The sequence below is a fragment of the Cnephaeus nilssonii genome, assembly GCF_951640355.1.
Source record: "Cnephaeus nilssonii genome assembly, chromosome: 3".
Taxonomy (NCBI): domain Eukaryota; kingdom Metazoa; phylum Chordata; class Mammalia; order Chiroptera; family Vespertilionidae; genus Cnephaeus; species Cnephaeus nilssonii.
In genome coordinates, this window is record NC_137074.1 from 58097192 (window position 1) to 58119950 (window position 22759).

At 42.2% G+C, this 22759-nt stretch overlaps 1 protein-coding gene across 1 annotated transcript in view; it reads right to left on the bottom strand.

Annotated features, from left to right (window-relative positions):
• STXBP5L (syntaxin binding protein 5L) overlaps nucleotides 1-22759 on the bottom strand; it is a gene marked incomplete at its 3' end in the record, with an annotated part of 214250 nt that overhangs the window by 174027 nt on the left and 17464 nt on the right. The window contains exons 3-4 of the mRNA XM_079766307.1: nucleotides 10657-10754; nucleotides 7222-7303 (exon numbers count right to left, since the gene is read on the bottom strand). Of these exons, the coding sequence (XP_079622433.1) occupies nucleotides 7222-7303; nucleotides 10657-10754 (180 nt within the window). The remainder of the gene's footprint in view (nucleotides 1-7221; nucleotides 7304-10656; nucleotides 10755-22759) is intronic.

The window sequence follows — 22759 nt, forward strand, 5'->3', positions numbered from 1 at the left end:
AAAACTAGTGGCCCGGTGCACGAAATTCGTGCATGGGGGGGGGTCCCTCAGCCTGGCCTGCACCCTCTCCAATCTGGGATCCCTCTCACAATCCAGAACCACTGGCTCCTAAGCACTCACCTGTCTGACTGATGCACCTAACTGCTCCCCTGCAGGTCTGATGGCCCTAACTGCTCTCCCCTCCTGGCCTGATCCCCTTAACTGCTCTCCCCTCTTTGTATGATCCCTGTAACTGCCTATCTGCTCTCCCCTACTGGCCTGATCCCCCTAACTGCCTATCTGCTCTCCCCTACTGGCCTGATCCCCCTAACTGCCTATCTGCTCTCCCCTCCTAGCCTAAACCTCCTAACTGCCTATGTGCTCTCCCTTCCTTTCTGCACCTTCAGACCCTGGTGCAGGAGTGCTGAGAGCTCTCTGCTGAGGCCCTGCCCCCATCCTGATACCCCCTCCGGGCTGGGCAGTGCCATGGGCCTGCACGCAGGCGTGCAGCCTGGTCGTGACTGTGACAACGTTAGGACCAATTAGCATATTACCTCTTTATTATATAGATGTTTTTAAAAATGTTTTCCCTTTCCTGGGGGGAGAGAAATTCGCAGTGGCATGGTTGTTTTGTCTGTTTTGTCCTTGCTTTTATTTGCTAAACCCAGTTCATAGGACCTTTCAATTACAAACACTCACTGAGGCTGCGATGCAGGTGGAGGTGCAGTTTTGTGGAGGCTGGGGAGAGGATGTGAAACAGTGCAGAACAGGGAGAGGTGACCAGGAATCTGGCACTGACACATTCTGGACTCTCCAAACTTAAGCAGCCCTTTTTATCCTGAAGAGCCAGCCCCTTCCAGCAGCCTTAGGGCAGCTAGTGCAGCTGCACCCAGCCTCAAGCTTTGCAGAGGATACAAAGACTCTGAATAGCCCCAGGGAGCCCTCGGGGACTGGGTTGAGGGGCCATTTGGTCCAGAAACTAATACAGCAACACCCCCACCTAAAGCCCATGTCAGAAATAGACACTGGAGTAAATTAAGACTGGCAGCAGGCAGACAAACAAAGTGGGCAGATTGGTCCCGCCTGCTTGCAACCAAGGCTGTGGAGACAGACACAGAGGAGCAGTAGATCGCTGGGAACTTCAACACGGTGCTGACTACCTAACAGGAAACTGGGAAGTGGCAGACAGATAGTAGAATGGGGTCTTAAACCAGCCCCCATGAAGCATTAAAACTCGGCTGAAGTGAACGACACTTCACTTTTTTATCTTTTAAATTTTTTTTCATTTTTGTTTTTTATCTTTTACTTTTTGTATTATTTTTCTTCTGTAGAGAGCACCTGGGAAGACACATGAGCATTTCTTTAATTATTGTCAGCTGAATCCAGTGGCATTGGCAGAGCCATGTCCTGGAAACACTCCTTGCCAGAGGCAGGAGTGTTGTCAGCTTGACCTTCAGCCCAGGTGCCAGGGGGGTGGGTTTTGTTATCTAAATCCAGCCAAGCACCAGGAATGAATACAACTCAGGCCCACCTAAGAAAGCACATAATCTCCTTTGTCTTGACTTTTAGTAAAACTTCCTGGTTTTTGCTACATAAAATAAACATGCTGTATTGGCTCTGGGTCCCTGTCTCTCCATCAGAGGACAGTGGTCCTACCCAGCCCCAGATTTTTCCTTCCATCTCTGTGTCTGTCTCTTTCTTTCATTTTCTCAATCCCCAGGAGCCCCTACTCAGGAACCGGACTGCTCTCTAGCCATGCTGGATGCGGAAAAGAGAGAAATATTTACATTCTTCATTCTATTTTTATTTTTTAACATTATTTTATTCGTAGTTTTTCTTTTTTTATCCTTTTCTTCCTCACTTCTCTTTTTAAAAAAAATATATTTTTTATTTGATTTCAGAGAAGAATGGAAAGGGAGATAGAAACATCAATGATGAGAATCACTGTTTAGCTGCCTCCTGCATGCCTACCACTTAGGATTGAGCCCACAACCCAGGCATGTGCCATTGACTGGAATTGAACCCAGGACACTTCAGTCCGCAGGTCGATGCTCTATCCACTGAGCCAAATAAGCCAGGGCACTTCTCCCTTTTTCATCCTGTTTCTCTTCTCCTGTCCCCGCTTTAGTTTTTCTCTCGCCTTTCTTTTTACCCCTTGTTAAAAATTGGTCTTCTTTATCTGCTTTCTTGACGTTATTAGCATTGTAGGCTCTGTTGGCTTACTCATATCTAATTTCCTCACCCCTGCTCCATGTTCATGCACCCTTCTCTTTTCTCTTTCTTCGCTATCCAATTTTTTAAATGCTTTTCTTTTTCCTCTCTTGCTCTCTTCTTCTCCTAATTGCTCAATTAGTTTCACTCACTAAACTCAAGATAATCTGCTCTCTCAATTCTCCTTTTCTAAAAATAGATGAATAAATTAAATTTTTTTGTTTCTTTTATCTTATTTTTTATTTATTGATTATTTTGTTTTTTAGTTTTCTTCTTATCTACTCATTCTCCTTCTACCTTCTCTATACTAAACCGTGGTCCTTCCCCTATTCATTCAATTCCTTAAGCTTACTTTCTGTATAATCTCTGCCTCTACAGATTCTGCCCCCCCCCTTTTCTGGATGTTTGTTGTTTGCATTATTGGTTTATTTGTTTATTTTGTGGTGTTTTCTCCCAATATACTAGCATATAGTTTTCACTTTTATTTTCTTTTTCTTTTCTCCCCTACTTTTTTTCTTTTCTCAACATCATTTTTGCTCCATTTTCTCTCTCCTAATTCTCTTTTCTCTGGTGGTCACTTTTATTGGGGTTATCGGTGTCATGAGTACATTCGTCTTTTGTTCCCTTTGTGTCGTGTCTTGTTGAGTTGTATTTTGTGCTGTTTGGTCAACATGGTACAGAGTGAGCCTCATAACCAGACACCCTGAGAGGAGACTCCATCCATGAATGGGACAATAACACTCAAGACCCAACTACACCAAGAGAACCCAAATATCACAAGTAGGGGGCTTCCCAAGGACATGCAGCCCAGAAGACTTGAGAGAATGCACCACTGATTCCCACAAAACATCTAGTATATAAAACAAACTCAAAAAAATCTGGGTGACATAGAAGTTTGATCTAGTAAATAGAAACAACCACAAAGGAATAACAAAAATGAAGAGACAAAGAAACAATCCCATATGAAAGAAAAGAAGAAATCACCAGAAAAGGAAATAAACAAAATGGAGGCAAGCAATTTGTCAGAGAAAGAATTCAGAGCCATAGTTATAAGGATGCTGTAAAGGATGGAAGACAATTTAACATGTGTAAGAATCAAAAGGAACTGAAGAAGAATCAAGAGGCAATGTAGAATGACATAGCTGCAATAAAGAGCACAATGGAAAATATCAACAGTAGACCAGAAGAAGCTGAGGATCACATCAGTGAGTCAGAAGAAAAGGTAGATAAAAACACCCAAGCAGAGTAGCAACTGGAAAAATAAAAAGCAGGAGAAGAGCCTAAGGGAGATATGGGACAACATGAAATGAAACAACATCCACGTAATAGGGGTGCCAGACTGAGAGGAAGCTAAACAAGTACTAGAAAATCTGTTTGAAGAAATAATGACAGAAAATTTCCCTGATTTTTGGAAGAAAAAACTCACAAAAATCTAAGAAGCTCACAGAGTCCCAAACAAGATGAATCCAAAAAGACTGACACCAAGGCACATCATAATTAAATCAACAACAAAGTAAGAATCTTAAAGGTTGCCAGAGAGAGACAGAAAGTTATCTACAAGGGATTTCCCATTAGACTATCAACTGATTTCTCAAAAGAAACACATCAGGCCAGATTGGAATGGAATGAAATATATAAAGTGATGCAAAGCAAGAGACTGAATCCAAGACTACTATACCCAGCAAGGCTATCATTCAAAATTGAAGGTGAAATCAGGAGCTTCACAAACAAAAAAAGCATAAGGGAGTTTATTACCACCAAGACAGCAATGCAATAAATGCTAAAGGGACTTCCATAAAAAGAAATAGGAAGGGAAGAAGAAATACAGGTACAAAGAATAAAAATGGCTACAAAAAGTACCTATTAATAATAACCTTAAATGTAATGGATTAAATGCTTCAATCAAAAGACACAGGGTAGCTGAATGGCTAAGAAAATATGACCCATATATTTGCTGTCTACAAGAAACCTACCTCAGAACAAAGAATCACACAGACTGATAGTGAAGAAATGGAAAAAGTTTTTTCAGGAAAATGGAAATGGAAAAAAAAAAAAAAGCTTGTGTAGCAATACTTATATCTGACAAAACAGCCCTCAAAGTGAAGGCCATAACAAGAGATAAGGAGGGCCACTTCATAATACTAAAGGGAGCAATTTAAGGATATAATTTTGGTAAACATATGTACACCCAATATAGGAGCACCATAATACATTTAAAAAAACTTCTGTAAGACATCAACAGCAATACAATCAAAGTAGGAGACTTTAAAATCTCACTGATACTACTCGATAAATCCTCTAAACAAAAAAAATCAGCAAAGAAATAGCAATCCTAAATGACTCACTAGATCAGATGGAATTGACATCTTCATAACATTTCACCCCAAAGCTACAGAATATACATTCTTCTCAAGTGCACATAGGACATTTCCAAGATAGACCATATATTGGGGCATAGGCAAAGTCTCTTCAAATTCAAGAAGATAGAAATCATATCAAGCATCTTCTCAGATCACAATGGTATAAAATTAGAAATCAACTACAATTAAAACAATGATAAAAACCCAAACACTTGGAGGCTAAATAGCATGCTATTAAACAATGACTGAGTTACCAAAGAGATCAAAGAAGAAATAAAAAGCATCCTGGTAACAACTGACAATGAAAACACAACAATCCAAAATCCATGGGACACAGTGAAAGCAGTCCTGAGAGGGAAGTTCATAGCTCTACAGGGCTAACTCAAAATAAATAAATAAATAAATAAATAAATAAATAAATACATACATACATAAATAATCTAACCCCACAACTCAAAGAATTAGAAAGAGAGCAACAAGAAAAGCCCAGAGTAAGCAGAAGGAAGGAAATAATAAAGATCAGAATGGAAATAAACAACAGAGAGACCAAAAAAAAAAAAAAATACAAAAGATCAACAAAATCAAGAGCTGGTTCTTTGAAAGGATAAACAAGACTGATGAACCTCGAGCCAGGCTCACCAAGAAACAAAGAGAGAGGACCCAAATAAACAAAGTCAGAAATGAAAGAGGAGAAATAACAACAGACCCCACAGAAATACAAGGGATTGTTAAAAAATACTATGAACAACTCTATTCCAACAAACTGGACAACCTGGAGGTAATGGACATATTCCTAGAAAAATACAACTCTACTCCAACAAAATGGACAACTTAGACAAAATAGACATGTGCTGGGGAGGGGGGTGGGAGTAGCTGGGGAGGGGTCAATGGAGGAAAAAGGAGACATATGTAATACTTTAAACCATAAATTTTTTAAAAAGGTGTACAAATTGCCAGTTAGAAAAACAGTCACAGAGATATGAATGAAGTACACCATAGGGATATAGTCAATAATATAATAATTATGTATGGTGTCAGAGGGGTACTAGACTTATTGGAGTGAACCCTTAGTAAATTATAGAAATGTATATTCACTATATTGTATACCTGAAAGTAATACAATATTGTATCTCAACTGTAATTGAAGGATTAAAATAATTTGTTTTTAAAAAAAGGTCTACGCCCTGGCCGGTGTGGCTCAGTTGGTTGGGCACTGAAAGACTGCCAGTTCCATTCCTGGTCTGGGCCGATGCCTGAGTTGTGGGCTCAATCCAAAGTAGGGGGCATGCTGAAGGCAACCAATTGATGTTTTTATTCTCACATTGATGTTTCTCTCTCTCCCTCTCCCTTACTCTCTCCTTAAAAAAAAATCTATTAAAAATATCTAATAAAAGAGCAATATGCAGATTGACCATCACTCCAACACACAAGATGGCTGCCCCCATGTGGTCAAAGATCCTGCCCCCATGTCGGCACAAGATGGCCACCACAAGATGGCCAGAGGGGAGGGCAGTTGGGAGGGACCAGGTCTGCAAGGGAGGGCAGTTGTGGGTGATTAGGCCAGCAGGGGAGGGCAGTTGAGAGGGAGCAGGCCTGCAAGGGAGGGCAGTTGTGGGTGATCAAGCCTGCAGGGGAGGGCAGTTAGGGGTGACCAGGCCGGCAGAGTTGGGGGCAAACAGGCTGGCAGGGGAACAGTTAGACATCAATCAGGCTGGCAGGGGAGTGGTTAGGGGGTGATCAGGCTGGCAGGCAGAAGCAGTTAGGGGCAATCAGGAAGGCAGGCAGGCAAGCAGTTGGGAGCCAGCAGTCCTGGATTGTGAGAGGGATGTCCGACTGCCCGTTTAGGCCCGATCCCACCAGGTCTAAACAGGTCCCATATTGGAGAGGGTGCAGGCTGGGCTGAGTGACACCCCCCCCCCCCGTGCACGAATTTCGTGCACTGGGCCTCTAGTTTAAAAAAAATAAAAGGCTATGAGATGGCCATTCAAACTAAATAAAACATCTTCCCACTTAAAAAAAAAATTTGAGTTGAGATGGCCTTAATTAGCCCTCAACTAATAGAAGATCTTCAACCTTTCTGAACTTTGTAAATATTTTGTCTTAGGAAGTTCCTAATCACCATAGGTTTATAAAATATGGGTAGGGTAGGCACCAATTGTCATAATAGCTATGGATACATAAATATATACAAATTCATACATATACCAACATATGTATGTGGAGATACACAGAGATAAAAGAGCCCATAGGTACATAAGTGAAAAGATTATTTCATGGAGTATAAAGACAAAACATGAAACTAGTGCTGGATTATAAAATTTAAGTTGGTGGGCAGAGAGTGTATAGAAGAAAAGTTTTATTGTAACTGAAGCAATGAAATATTTCAGTAATATTTAAAAAACATTTACATAATCTACAAATTATTCTACACAATAACAGGATCTTCTAAAATATACAACTTTTTCTTTTAAAATTTAATAAACTGACAAATACTAGAGTACCGTTTATATGAAAACTGTAACCATGAATAATACTATATACATATATGTCTTTAAGCATTTAGAATCAAAATATAAAAAGATTATATCAATGAATGCAGTGAGAGAGAGAGAGAGAGAGAGAGAGAGAGAGAGAGAGAGAGAGAGAAAAGTAGTAAAAAGGAAATCCTTACCTCATTGATCAAGAATTGGAGCTGCAGGACAGCTGCACCACTTTCATGTTGGCAATAACAATCAACACCAGGTCTCCCGAGTCTAATATAAATAAAGTCAAGGATTCTAACATTTTAATTAGCACTTCTACTAACAAGAAAAAAAAAAAACAACTAACTTACCTAATAACTGATATTTTGCTTTTCAGTTATCCTAACTTTTGTAAATAAAGAATTGAAAAATCTTAGTCTTTGTTAATGCAAATTGCATTATATAGCACGGGATATCAGCAAAATGGCCAAATAAGACATCCCTCACAACAAAAATAATCTGGCATCCATACACAGACAAAGTGGCCTTCATGGAAGCCTACTAGATTCAAGTAGGAGATTGTGAAACCCTGGGGCAGTCCCAGAATGAAGAGAACCATTTTGAGAAGGCAGGCTCACACCCAGCTCTCCAAAAACAATATGGAAATAGCTCTGTACACCTGAGAATGTGGTTACAGCCCAGTTTGGATTTGGATTTGTCATCAGCAATCACCATACACCTAGGGACCCAGAGGAGTCAAGCCCACAAATGGATCAGGTAATAGGCATAGAGACCTTGGTCCCGGTTGTGGACTCAGAAATTAGGGAGCCAAATTGGTAATATGGTCAAAAGGTCCAAATTTCCAGTTATAAAATAAATAAGATCTGGAGATGTAATGCACAGCATGGTAACTATAGTTAATAATACTGTACTGTATATTTGAAAGTTACTAAGATAGTGGAAAATACAAGAGAAAAATTTTGTAACTATATGTGGTGATGCCTATTAACTAGACTTATTGTGGTGATCATTTCAACATATTCACAAACATCAAATCATTATGTTGTACCTGAAACAAACACAGCATTATATGTCAATTATACCTCAAAAAGAATAAAACAGAAAAAATGATCCATGTTGTCTATAATAAACTCACTTCAAATACAATGCCATAGGTAAGTTTAACATAAAAGAATTAAAACCCCAAGGCCAGCAGCCAGCCCCACCATGGGCCTCAGGCTCGGGGCATACAGGTACCCTGGGCAGCACGCAGCAGTGGCCACCAGGGTCTCGGCACACCCCAGAGGCCAGCAGCAGCCCCCGGTCCTAGGCGCCTGGCTGGGGGCGTGGCCCCAAACCGCAGATTCGTGCGGGAGCCTTTGTAAGCCCCTGGGGGCGGGGCTTGACGCCTACACCCATAGGCTTCGAGTGGCCAGGGGGCGTTCTGGGACCCCTGCCGCTCAGGACCTAAGCACGGGCCTACAGGCTAGGCGCGGCCTAGGTCCGGAGGATGTTTCCTGGACCCAGGCCGCTCAGCGCCCGCATATGCAAATTAACCACCATCTTGTTCGCTCTGATTGGCTGTGGGCGTAGCGAAGGTGCGGTCAATTTGCATGTTTCTCTTTTATAAGGTAGGATAAAGGAATCAATCTACCAGGAAGACATAACAATCTATATATATAAAAAGCCAGCGACCAGAATGCCATAACAACCGGAATGACTGGTCGCTATGATGACCACTTAGGCCAGTGAACTGGCCCAATCAGGGGTGGGGCCGGCGGCCAACCTCCCGCACCCTCCCCCGAGCCGGTCCTGTCCCTGATTGGCTTCCCCTACCCCAATCAGGGGTGGGGCCAGTGGCCAACCTTCCGAGGCCTCCTCCCCCTGGCCGGCCTCATCCCTGATTGCCCCCCCTTCCCCAATAGTGGGGGGGCAGACAGCCAACCTCCTGCAGCCCCTCCCCTCGTCCGACCCTAGATTGGCCCCTCCCACCCTGATCAGGGGCAGGGCCAGCTGGCCAACCACCTGCAGCCCGTCCCCCCACCTGGCCCCACCCCCAATGGGCCCCCACCACCCTGTGGCCCCTCCTCCAAGCCAGCTCTGCCCCCAATTGGCCCCTCCACTCCGATCAGGAGCAGGGCAGGCCGGCCAACTGCCCATGGCCCCTCTCCCCAACTGGCCCCACCCCCGATCACTCCCCACCACCAATTGGGGGCGGGGCCAACCAGCCAATTGCCCACAGCCCCTCCCCCTTGCCAGCCCGGCCCTCATCAGGCCCTGATCGGGGCAGGCTGGCTGGCCAACCTCCTGATGTTTCCTCCTCCCAACAGGTCTAGCCCTGATCCACCCAGATTGGGGCCGGGCTGGCTAGACCCCACCAATGCATGAGTTCGTGCACTGGGCCTCTAGTCATACATATGTGCACACCAAACTGCAGAGCCCTGAAAAACAGGAAGCAAAACTAATAGAGCTGGAAAGAAAAATAAATATATACAGAAATAGAGTTGGAGAACCAAATTTAATCTACTCTCAGAATTTGATAGAATTAACAGACAAATAAAGAAATTAGTGACTGTCAGGAGTCATGTGTGGGGGTAGGAGAATTGGAGAGCTAGGGTATGACTATAAAAGGGCAACATAAGCCTGACTGGCATGCACTCAGTGGTTGGGCGTCAACCTATGAACCAGGAGGTTCTGGTTCAATTGCTGGTTAGGGCACATGCCTGGGCTGCCAGTGGGGGGCGTGCAGGAGGCAGCCAATCAATGATTCTCTCTCATCATTGATGTTTCTATCTCTCTCTCTCCCCTACTCTCTGAAATCAATAAGAACATATTTTTTAAAAAGGGTAACATGAAGCCATGGCTGATTTTTCTCACTGGTTAGAGCATGGGCCCTCAGACTGAAGGGTTTTGGGTTCGATTCCAGTCAAGGGCATGTACCTTGGCTGCAGGCTAACCCCTGGCCCAAATCAGAGTGCATGCGGGAGGCAACCAATCCATGTATCTTTCTCACATCTATGTTTCTCTCTCTCTCTCTTTCTTCCTTCCATTCTCTCTAAAAATCAATGGAAGTAATATCCTCAGATGAGGATTAAAAATAACAACAAAAAGGTAACATGAGGAATCACTGTGATGATAGAAATGGTCTGTACCTTGAGTGTATCAATATCAATAACTTTGTTGTAATATTACACTATAGTTTAATAAGATGTTACTATTAGAAGTTGGGTAAAGAATACATGGGATTTCTCTGTATTATTTCTTATACAGATGGCAAAGATTTTATATGCATACTAGAGGCCTGGTGCATGGATTCGTGCACCAGTGGGGTCCCTCGGCCTGGCCTGCGAGGATCAGGCCAAATCCGTGCACCAGGCCTCCAATATCCCCTGAGGGGTCCCGGATTGTGAGAGGGTGCAGGCCAGGCCAAGGGACCCCACTGATGCACGAATCCATGCACTGGGCCTCTAGTAAGAATATTTAAAAATAGGCCAATAAATTTGACAATGCTGGTTTTCACAATTGTTAGTTCTAAAAAAAAACAATAATTTTTATATGGTTACAAATATATTCACTCACCTGAATACTTAAGGAAATATAATTGTTATTAAAATAGCAAGTAGTGAACAAAAACTTAAGGATACATTCGTATAGCACCTGTTCTCGTCCCAATAGCCAAGATTTTCTGAACTGGATCAAAGGCTAATGCTGTGGGCTGATAAGGAAAACCATGCCGGACTGTCTGAAAGAGAGAAAATAGCAAAAATAGTCATCAGGGAAATAAAAATCACAAATACCACTATCCAACCACTAGGATGATTAAAATAATGTTCTTTTTTGCTTAAAAAAAAGCTATCACAAAATGTTGGTAGGAGTGTAAAATGACAACCATTTTGGAAAAATGTCTTGCAATTTCTTATGAAATTAAATATATATTTGTCCTATCACCTAGAAACTCCACTCATATGTGTGTACCCAAGAAAATAAAGAACATATGTACAACATAATCCTAAATAATAAAAGTCTAATATGCTAAGTGTCCAGTTGACCTGTCGGCTGTTCAACCAATCAAAGCATAATATGTTAATGATATGCTAAGGCCGCTCAACTGCTTGCTATAACATGCACTGACCACCAGGGTGCAGACGCTACAACCGGTAGGTTAGCTTGCTGTTGGGTTCCGGCCGATCGGGACTGAGATGGGCTTGCTAACCTCCCGCTTCCCTCCCCAGCCCCGATCGTGCACCAGTGGGGTCCCTCGGCCTGGCCTGCACCCTCTCGCAATCCAGAACCCCTCAAAAATGTTGGAGAGCCGGTTTCGGCCCAATCCTGCAGGCCAGGCTGAGGGACCCCACTGGTGCATGAATTCGTGCACCGGGCCTCTAGTAATTAGTATAAGTATGGCCCTAACAACTTTATATACAACCAACTAGAAACAGCCAAGATGTCCAACAACAAGAGAATAAAAAAACGAAACTGTCATCCTATCTAATAAGAGTAATATGCAAATTGACCATCACTCCAACACAAGATGGCCACCCCCATGTAGTCAAAGATGGATGCCCCCATGTGGACACAAGATGGCCGCCACAAGATGGCCAGCAGAGGAGGGCAGTTGGGAGGGACCAGGCCTGCAAGGAAGGGCAGTTGGGGGTGATCAAACCTGCAGGGGAGGACAGTTAGGGGTGACCAGGCTGGCAGAGGAGGGAAGTTGGGGGTGACAAGGCCTGCACGGAAGGGCAGTTGGGGGGGGGACCCAGGCCTGCAGGAGAGAGCAGTTGGGGGGGACCAGGCCTGCAGAGGAGGGCAGTTAGGGGTGACCAGGCCTGCAGGGGAGGGCAGTTAGGCATCAATCAGGCTGGCAGGGGAGTGGTTAGGGGTGATCAGGGTGGCAGGCAGAAGCAGTTAGGGGCAATCAAGAAGGCATGCTGGCAAGCAGTTGGGAGCCAGCAGTCCTGGATTGTGAGAAGGATGTCCAACTGCCCGTTTAGTCCCAATTCTACTGGGATTGGGCCTAAACAGGCAGTTGGACATCCTTCGAGGCGTCCCAGATTGGAGAGGATGCAGGCTGGGCTGAGGGACATCCCCCCCCGTGCATGAATTTCATGCACCAGGCCTCTAGTATACTAATAAAATAGAATACTACTAAACAATTAAAAACTACTGACAGATGCAACAACATGGATGATTCTCAAAAACATTATGCTAAATAAAAAAGCAATATGCAAAAGAGTGCATATAGTATAATTACATTCATATTGAATTTTGAACAAGTAAAACTAAAATATGATGAAAAAAATCAGATCAGTGGTTGACCTGAGCAGCACTGACTGGGAAAGGATATGAAGAACTTAATTGAGTGAAGTAATATTCTATATATTTTTAAAAATATTTTTATTGATTTCAGAGAGTAAGGGAGAGGGAGAGAGAGATAGAAACATCAATAATGAGAGAGAATCACTGATCGGCTGCCTCCTGCATGCCCCCTACTGGGGATCCAGCCTGCAACCCGAGCATGTGCCCCTGACGGGAATTGAACCTGGGACCCTTCCATCCGCAGGCTGATGCTCTATCCACTAAGCCAAACCAGCCAGGGCATATTCTATATTTTAATAGAGGTCCAGATTGCATCAAAATTCAAAATTCATCAATAGTTCAATTAAATTTGTGATTTCTATGTATAAAATTATACCTCAAAAAAGATAAAAATTATTATAATATAATGTTCATGATATGCATATTGAAGTTTTAGGAAGTAAAGTGTGCTGACATCTGCAACTTACTTTAAAATGCATCAAAAAAAGTAACATGGATAGATGGGTGGATACATGGATGATAAATATAGCAAAATGATAACTATCAAATCTAGGTGGTAAGTATATATGTATGTATGTATGTATGTATGTATGTATGTAGGTAGGTATTCACTTGTCTTTCTCTTGCAAGATAAAGCAGATGAGTCAATAATAATTAGCCTCTGCTTCTATATAAATGATTCTTAGGAGTAGAACAAGATAATGAAAAATAATCCTTCATTAGCTTTAGGACTAGGAACAGAGCAGTCACATTTGTATTAGATGGAGCGGAACAGAATTATGAAACTAAAGCCCTGATCATATACTAAAATTGTTACAATGACCATTGTGATAGTTCAAATGATACCTTTAGATTGGACTTGATTCCTTTGCCAAACTCTAGAATAAGTACTTTTGGCAGACAACAAGTAGCAAAGTCAAATCATGATTCAAGACTCATCAACACTATCACTACTATAAAGAAGATTACCTTGATCATGACAATAACATGCCCTGGAAATAAGGGGTATATCAAGGGAAATAGGTGATTTGCAGCATTATTTCCTTCTTAAGCGACTGCCCCCATTTTAAAAAGTCTAAAGTTAAGAGCTATCAGCCAAATACAGAATGTGGAAAATTCTGTAAGACAAATGATCTAATTTCTTCAATTACCAATAGCATGGTGGGGGGAGGAGAAGGGGAACTATCATAAATTAAAAGAATCTTAAGGGTGGTCTTAGTATAAAAACATGAATAGTGCACATTGAAAACAATAAATGTAGAGATAACTTTTAATAGTTATTTATTTGAATAAATGTATTTAAACTTAATTTACTAGAAAGTAGACAAGCTAAAAATAATGCAAAAATCAAGGACAGTTTCTAAATTGAAAAGCTCTCATAAAATTAACACTGTGACACAACAGCTCAGAATTACCGCATACCAATAAAAGGCTTAATAGGAGTAAGAGTACAGGATGAAAGTACACTAAACATCACATCTTAAAATGAAGTTAAAAAGTAAGCAAACATCAGACCCAAAATATTCCATTCATTTCAGACTTAACTCTGACAATTAGATAAGTAGGAATTAAAGATTGGTTTAGAAAAATCTGAAAGTAATCACTAAATCAATTCACACACAACTGTGTGTGTGTGTGTATGTGTGTATTGTTTTCCTCAACACACATAAAATAAACATATATCCCTCAACACTGGAAAAGGGATATAAAACATATAGAAAAATAAAAGAGAATAACAAAAAGCATTAAAATAAATGTCACAAAATCCCACTTATTGTATGATTTCATTTTTGTTAAATGTCTAGAATAAATAAATCTATACAGACAGAAAGTAGCTTAGATGCTTCCTAGATAAAAGGGTGAGAAAAGAGGATTGGAGGGTAACAGCCATATTTGGGGGATAATAAAAATGTTTGAGAATTAACTGTGATGATGGATGCACAACCCTGTGAATATATTAAAAACCACTGAAATGTACATTTAAAATAAATGAATTGTGTGGTTTTGAATTATACCTCAATTGAGTTAAAATATTCTATCTAATAAAAGAGTAATATGCAAATTGACTTTCACTCCAACACACAAGATGGCTGCCACAAGATGGCCAGCAGGGGAGGGCAGTTAGGGGTGACCAGGCTGGCAGAGGAGGGAAGTTGGGGGCGACCGGGCCTGCAGGGAAGGGCAGTTGGGGGGGGACCCAGGCCTGCAGGTGAGGGCAGTTAGGGGGGACCAGGCCTGCAGGGGAGGGCAGTTGGGGGGGACCAGGCCTGCAGGGGAGGGCAGTTAGGGGGGACCAGGCCTGCAGGGGAGGGCAGTTGGGGGGGACCAGGCCTGCAGGGGAGGGCAGTTAGGGGGGACCAGGCCTGCAGGGGAGGGCAGTTAGGGGTGACCGGGTCAGCAGGGGAGGGCAGTTGGGGGGGACCAAGCCTGCAGGGGAGGGCAGTTAGGGGGGACCAGGCCTGCAGGGGAGGGCAGTTAGGGGTGACCGGGTTGGCAGGGGAGGGCAGTTAGGAGTGACCAGGCCAGCAGGGGAGGGCAGTTAGGGTCAATCGGGCTGGCAGGAGAGCAGATAGGCACCAATCAGGCTGGCAGGGGAGTGGTTAGGGGGTGATCAGGCTGGCAGGCAGAAGCAGTTAGGGGCAATCAGGAAGGCAGGCAGGCAAGCAGTTGGAAGCCAGCAGTCCTGGATTGTGAGAGGGATGTCCGACTGCCCGTTTAGGCCCAATCCTACCGGGATCGGGCCTAAACGGGCAGTCGGACATCCCTCGAGGGGTCCCAGATTGGAGAGGGTACAGGCTGGGCTGAGGGACAATCCCCCCCCCCCCCGTGCACGAATTTCGTGCACCCGGACTCTAGTATAAAATAAAATTCAAACAGCAAGGAAAGAATGTAGATTAATTACAACAAACATAAATGAGAGAAATTTCAATACTAAAATACTAAATGTAAATATACATCTCGAACCTCAGAGGGAAGGCAGGGGAGATTGGGTGGTTGGGAAGAGATCAACCAAAGAACTTGTATGCATATATGCATAACCCATGGTCACTGACAATAGGGTGGTGAAGGTCTGGGGTGGGAGGTGTGGGCTAGCTAGAAGAATTCAATGGGGGGGCAGGGAAAGGGGGACATATGTAATACTTTCAACAATAAAGATTTAAAAAATCTACCTAATAAAAGAGTAACATGCTAATTGACTATACCTTTGTGATGTCCACCAGCCAATCAGGAGTGAGTATGCAAATTAACCCAACAAAGATGGAGGGTTAATTTGCATACGTGGGTGCCGAGTGGCCAGGGGCGGGACGCTTGCGATGACGCAGGTGTTCCGCACCACCCCAGCCACTCTGGGCCTGTGGGAAGGCGGAAAGGCGGCTCTGGGCCGAGGGGGGGGGGGGGGGCTCCAGCCAGAGCAAAGGTGGTGCCAGCAGCCAGGGGAAGGAAGGCCCATTCTTGCATGAATGTTCATGCATCGGGCCTCTAGTAAATAAATAAAATAAAATGGAAAAAAATATATACATCTTCTTTGACTAAGCAACTCAATTTCTATGAATGTACATACAGGAAAGGCTTATATATAAGGGAGTTTATTACAACATGTAATAATAACTGACCTTTAAATGTCTACCTATAAGGAACTGATAGAATAAATTATGGCACAGCCATATCATTGAATACTATACAACTACAAAGAATACAGTAGACCTGTATGGAATGACAGATAAGATATATTGTTAAGGAAAAAAGTACGGAGAAAAGTATGTATATTATACCATAATTTTTGCTAAAGGATAAAACCACGTTTACATATATATGCAATAACTATCTCTGGAAGGATATACGAAAGATTGATAACACTGGTTGCCTCCAGGGAGAGGAACTGTTTAGACACTTACCTAAGCATGTATTAACAAGAGGAAGACATTCAATCTGTGTTAAAAAAACAAAATCTAGAGTGACAATAGCATCACAGTGAAGTGAGAAGACTCTTTGTATCAAACTTTAAATCTACAACTAATCAGCCATCCATAATCCAACAAAGATTCCTCTGCTCAACACACTAGCATAATTGAGAGAGCCACACATTGGTACATCTGAGTGGGGGTACTGGAACACCTAGGGGAGACAGGAGGGAAGACAAAGACAGTACCTGCCATCATGGCTGAGCCCACCACCCCAGTAAATGCAGTAGCAGTAGAGGCGTCAGGGTGCAGTCCCACTCTACTGTCTGGTGGAGAGTAAGAGTGGAGAAGAAACAGTCTTGGTGCCTGAGAATCCAGCTCCCTCTCCTGACTGACTGTGGCAGAGCCTCAAGAGCCTCATAGCTGCGGCTGGAATGTGTCTACAGCACAGCAGCTCCAGCAGCCATATAGAACCCAGAGGCAGCCTGCCAGGTTCAGGAACCCAGATCTCATTCACCCACCACATTCCCCCACCACTGATATCAAACTATACTACAAGGTAACAGTAATCAAAACATCAGGATACTGGCATAAAAACACATATAGATCAGTGGAACAGAAAAGAGAGCCCAGAAATCAACCCATGCCTGTATGGTCATTTGATACTTGACAAAGGAGTCAAAAACATACAATGGAGTAAAGATAGTCTATTCACTAAATGGTGTTGAGAAAACTGGACAGATACAATGAAACTAGATCACCTTCTCACACCATACACAAGAATAAACTCAAAATGGATTACAGACTTAAAGACTCAAAACCATATAAATCCTAGAAGAAAACTTGGCAATATTTTTTTCTGATGTATCTCCTCAGGCAAAGAAAATGAGAAAAAATAAACAAATGGCACGACATCAAACTAAGATGTTTTTGCACAGTAAAGGAAATGATTAACAAAATGAAAAGACAACCTGCTGGATGGGAGAACATATTCACCAATGATAAATCTGAAATGGGTTAACATCCAAAATTTATAAAACTTGCCCTGGCCATGTGGCTCAGTTGGTTGGAGTGATGTCCCATACACCCAAATTTTGCGGGTTCAATTCCTGGTCAGGGCACATACCTAGGTTGCAGGTTCATCCCCCGGTTGGAGTGCATATGGGAAGCAACCTATCAATTTTTCTCTCTAAAATCAATAAAAATATATTCTCAGGTGAGGACTAAAAAATAAAAAACTTATAAAACTCAATACCAAAAATATAAACAATCAAATTTTAAAAATGGGCAAAGGGCCTGAATAGACCCTTCTACAAAGAGGACATACAGATGACCAGTCTATGTATGGAAACATGCTCACTGTCACTAATCACCAGAGAAGTGCAAATTAAAATCCCAATGAGATATCATCTCACACCTGTTAGAGTGGATGTCATCAATAAATCAATAAAACACAAGTGTTGGCAAGGATGTGGAGAAAAGGAAACCCTCATGCACTGTTGTTGGGAATACAGATTGGTGCAACCACTGTGGAAAGCAGTATGGAGTTTTCTGAAAAAACTAAAAATGGAACTCCCTAATAACCTGGCGATTCCACTTCTGGGAATATATCCAAAGAAACCCAAATGCTAATTTGAAAGAATATATACACCCTTATGTTCACTGCAGCATTATTTACAATAGGCAAGATTTTGAAACACCCAAGTGTCCATCAGTAGATAAGTGGATAAAAAAGCTGTGGTACATTTACACAATGGAATACTATGCGGCCATAAAAAAGAAGGAATTCTTATCTTTTGCAACAGCCTGGATGGACCTAGAGAGCATTATGCTAAGTGAAATAAGCCAGTCAGAAAAAATACAAGTATTATATGATTTCACTTTAATGAACTAAATGAATAAGCAAAATAGAGACAGACTCATAGATAGAGAGCAGACTGACAGCTGTCAGGTTGTGCAGGGTGAAAAATGTGAAGGGATTAAGGAAAAAAAACTCACAGACACAGACAGCAGTATGGTGGTTACCAGAGGGAAAGGGGATGGGAGGAGGTAGACAAGGATAAAGAGGAGATAAATGGTGATGGAAGGAGACTTGAGGTGGTAAACACGTAATACAATATACAGATAACGTATTATAGAATTGTACACCTGAAACCTATGTAATTTTACTAACCAATGTCAACCAAACAAATTCAATTAAAAAGTTTTAAAAAGTGTGTTAAACTCTTAATTATAACATAAATGTTAAGGGGTGAAAAAGCATCAAAAATAACTCTAGCCCTGGCCAGTGTGCTCAGTGGTTAGAGCACTGGCCACAGAAACCAAAGGGTGGTGTGTTTGATTCCTGATCAAGGGCACATCCCTGGATTGCAAGTTAGATCCTCAGCCCTGGCAGGCAACCAATCGATGTGTCTCTCTCACATTGATGTTTCTCTTTCTCTCTCTCTCTCTCTCTCTCTCTCTCTCTCTCTCTCCCTCCCTCCCTCCCTCCCTCCCTCCCTCCCTCCCTTCCTCTTTGCCACTCTCCCTCTTTTCCTCCCTCCCTTCCATTCTAGCTAAAAATCAGTGAAAAAATATCCTCAGGTGAAAATTAACACAAATAAATAACTCTACTGCGATTTAGTAACAAATACACAACATAAAAAGAAATAATTTTTGAAAATCTATACTAATAAAAGGGTAATATGCTAATTAGACCAGACGTCCCTCCGGACAAAGCCATGGTGGCAGAGGCTGAGTCAGAGGTGGTTAGGGGGATCAGACCAGCAGGGGAGAGCAGTTAGGGGTGACCAGGCCGGCAGGCAGAGTGGTTAGAGATGATTAGGCAGGCAGGCAGTTGAGCACTTAGGAGCTAGTGGTCCTGGATTGTGAGAGGGATGTCCAACTGCCAGTTTAGGCCTGATCCCACTCGGGCCCAAACCGGCAGTCAGACATCCCCTGAGGGGTCCCAGATTGGAGAGGGTGCAGCCGGGCTGAAGGACGCCCCCACCAGTGCATGAATTTTCATGCACCAGGCCTCTAGTAAGAATATAATAAGGGAAGAAGAAAAGAACTGAACTGGTATGTGAATGAATATAGGATGCTATAAGAAGAAAAAGGAACTATCTTGTCCAAGACATTTTACATAAATTTCATGATAATCACAAAATAAATCCAGAGCTGAGACATGAAATACAAAAACAGACTAAATGAACAAAAACATCATAGAAAACCACCAAACTAAAATAACAAACAGAAGCATGAGGGAAATGAAACAATGGAGATATGGAACAACCAGAAATCAAAAAATAAAATGACTGTAGTAAGTCTTCATATATCAAAAACTAACCTCAATGTTAATGAACTGAACTCACCAAAGGCACAGAATAGATGGATGGATTAAAAAACAACACCCAACTATATGCTGACTTCAGGAGATTCATCTCAGCTCCAAAGACAAACATAGGCTCAAGTGAAAATGTGGAATAATATACTCCAAGCAAATGGTATCCAGAGAAAAGCAGATGTAACCATATATATATAAGACAAAGTACATTTCAAGACAAAAAAGGTAAGACGAGACAGAGATAGACATTTTATAATAATAAAGGACATAATCCATCAGGAAGACATAACATTTTAAGTATATATGCATCCAACCTAGGAGCAACAAAATATATAAAGCAATTTTTAACATACTTAAAATATGACATTGACAGCAGACAATAATAGTAGGAGATTTTAACACTCCACTTACACCAATGAATAAATCATCCAGCTAGAAAGTCAACAAGGAAACATCAGCCTTAAATGACACATTATACCAGATATTTATATAACTTCCCATCCCCAAGACAGAATACATTCTTCTCAAGTGTACATGGAACATTCTCAAGGATAGACCATATGTTAAGACACAAAACAAGTCTCCATAAATTTAAGAAGAATGAAATCATATCAAGCATCTTTTTTGACCACAACTGTACAAAACAAGAAAACTACAAGAAGAAAGCTGGAAAAATCACAAAAATGTGGAGACTAAAAAACATGCTAGTGAACAACTATTGGGTCAATAAAGAAATAAAATAATAAATCAAAACATACATAGAGACAAATTAAAATGAGAACACAACATACCAAAATCTTTGGGATGCAGCAAAAGTAATACTAAGAAGGAAGTTTATAGCAAACAGGCCTACCTTGAGAAACAAGAAAAATCTGAAATATAAAAAAACCATCATGGAGAGGGAACCAAGATGGCAGCATAGGGTATATGCCTGTACTCTCTGCCTCCCACAACCACATCAAAATTCCAACTAAAATATAGAACAACGATCATCTAGAACCACTGGAAAGCTGGCTGAATGGAAGTCCTACAACTAAAGAAGTAAAGAAGAAAGCACACTGAGACTGGTAGGAGATGCGGACGCACAGAATGGGTGGGTCCAGCACCCAAGTGTGCCACGTTTTTAATCGGGAAGGAGATCATCTCTGCAGAGGCCTCCCAGAGGAGCAAAGACCCCCAGCACAGGGTCCCAGAGCTGTCAAAACCAGTGCAGATTGGAGGTGAGTGACACAGAGGCTGCTGGAGACACAGCTGTTCCTCTTGAAACTGAACTTACAAGGTCCCGCTTCCTCTGAGCTCCAGCACCAGGGTGAGGCTCTGAGGGACACATTTGTCTGGCATAGGAGCAGGAACTTGGGGGTGGCTTTCTCCCAGATGGAGGTACAGGGATCATTGTTCCTGTGCTGGGACCTCCTCAGTCTCAGGGCTGAATGGCAGCCATTTCTGTTTGCTCTGCACTGGTGATTCCCTAAGACCCCACTTCATCCAATTTACTTCCCCACCCAAGCTGCCTGCAGTGGCTTTTGCATATGAATGGCCTGTCCTTGAAAATCTCAAACAAGCTGTGGCTGGGTCAGGGAGCCCCAAATCTATCAATAAAAGGCCCAAGACTCAGCATCAGTACCAGCCTGTCTTGCTTCATAACTGGGCCTTGTCTGATAAATTCCAAACCCCATACAAAAAGGAAGAATCTGAAGATCTCTCTGTAGCTCCTGCTGGTGGCTCCAGGAAGTGGCTGACTTTGCACCTCCCTGGAGACCCAAGAGCCAGCGTACCCAGTGGTCAGTGTGAGACCATACCAGATTACAACTCTACACATCCATAAGCAACACATTCAAGGGGCAGACTCAGTAAGCACCAAAGCCCCACTAAAGTCCTACTCCATAGGGTTGTCTCCTGCATAGCAGCTCTCCCACTGTAGTCCCAGCTGGTCCTCATAGCAAATTGGCCTGGAGGTCAATTCCTACCAGTGACACCAATAGCAATCAAGTCTCAACTACAAGACTGTGCTCACAGCCCACAGAAGGGTGCACTTAGAGTTTCCAGCTCAGGTGACTGGGGAAGTTGAGCCACTGGGCCCTATAGGACACCTACTACACAAGGCCACTCTACCAACTCAAGGAGACATGGCAGCTCTACCCAGTACATAGAAACAAACACAGGGAAGAAGCCAAAATGTGGAGACAAAGAATCATGTCACAAATTAAAGAAATGGAAGAAAGCAAACAACTGGATATAGAGTTCAAAACCACGGTTATAAGGTTACTCAAGAATCTTCTAGAAACCTCCAAGAAACTTAGTGAGACTTTCAAGGATCTTGGTGAGAATGCCAAACACATGTAAAAGGACAAGTCAGAAATTAAGCATACAATGACTAAAATAAAGAATAATATACAGGGATTCAACATTAGAGTAGAGGGTTCTGAGAATCAAATCAATGATTTAAATATGAGGAAGCAAAAAACACCCAACAGAAGAGCAAAAAGAAATAAGATTCCAAAAATATGAAGATAGTGTAAGGAGCCTCTGGGACAACTTCAAGCATACCAACATTCACATTATGGGGGTGCCAGAAGAAGAGAGAGAGCAAAATATTGAAAACCTATTTAAAGAAATAATGACAGAAAATTTCCCCTACATAGTGAAAGAAATAAACTTACAAGTCCAGGAAGCACAGAGAGTTCCAAACAAGAGGAACCCAAAATGGCCCACACCAAGACACATCATAATTAAAATTACAAGGGCTAAAGACAAAGAAAGAATCTTAAAAGCAGCAAGAGAAAAGCAGTTTTTTCTAGGGAGCACCCATATGACTGTCAGCTGATTTTTCAACAGAAACTATGCAGGCCAGAAGGGGGTGGCAAGAAATATTCAAAGTGATGAATAGCAAGGACCTACAACCAAGATTTACTCTATCCAGCAAAGCTATCATTTAGAATTGAAGGTTAGATAAAGAACTTCACAGACAAGAAAAAGCTAAAGGAGTTCATTAGTACCAAGCCAGTATTACATGAAATGTTAAAGGGTATTCTTTAAGAAGAGGAAGAAGAAGAAAATGAAAAAGATAAAAAATATGAACAACAAAATGGCAACAAATACATACCTACCAACAATTGAATCTAGAAATCAAAATTATGAATAAGAAATCTAATGAGCAGAATAAACTGGTGAATAAAATAGAATCAGAGGCATGGAAATGGTACA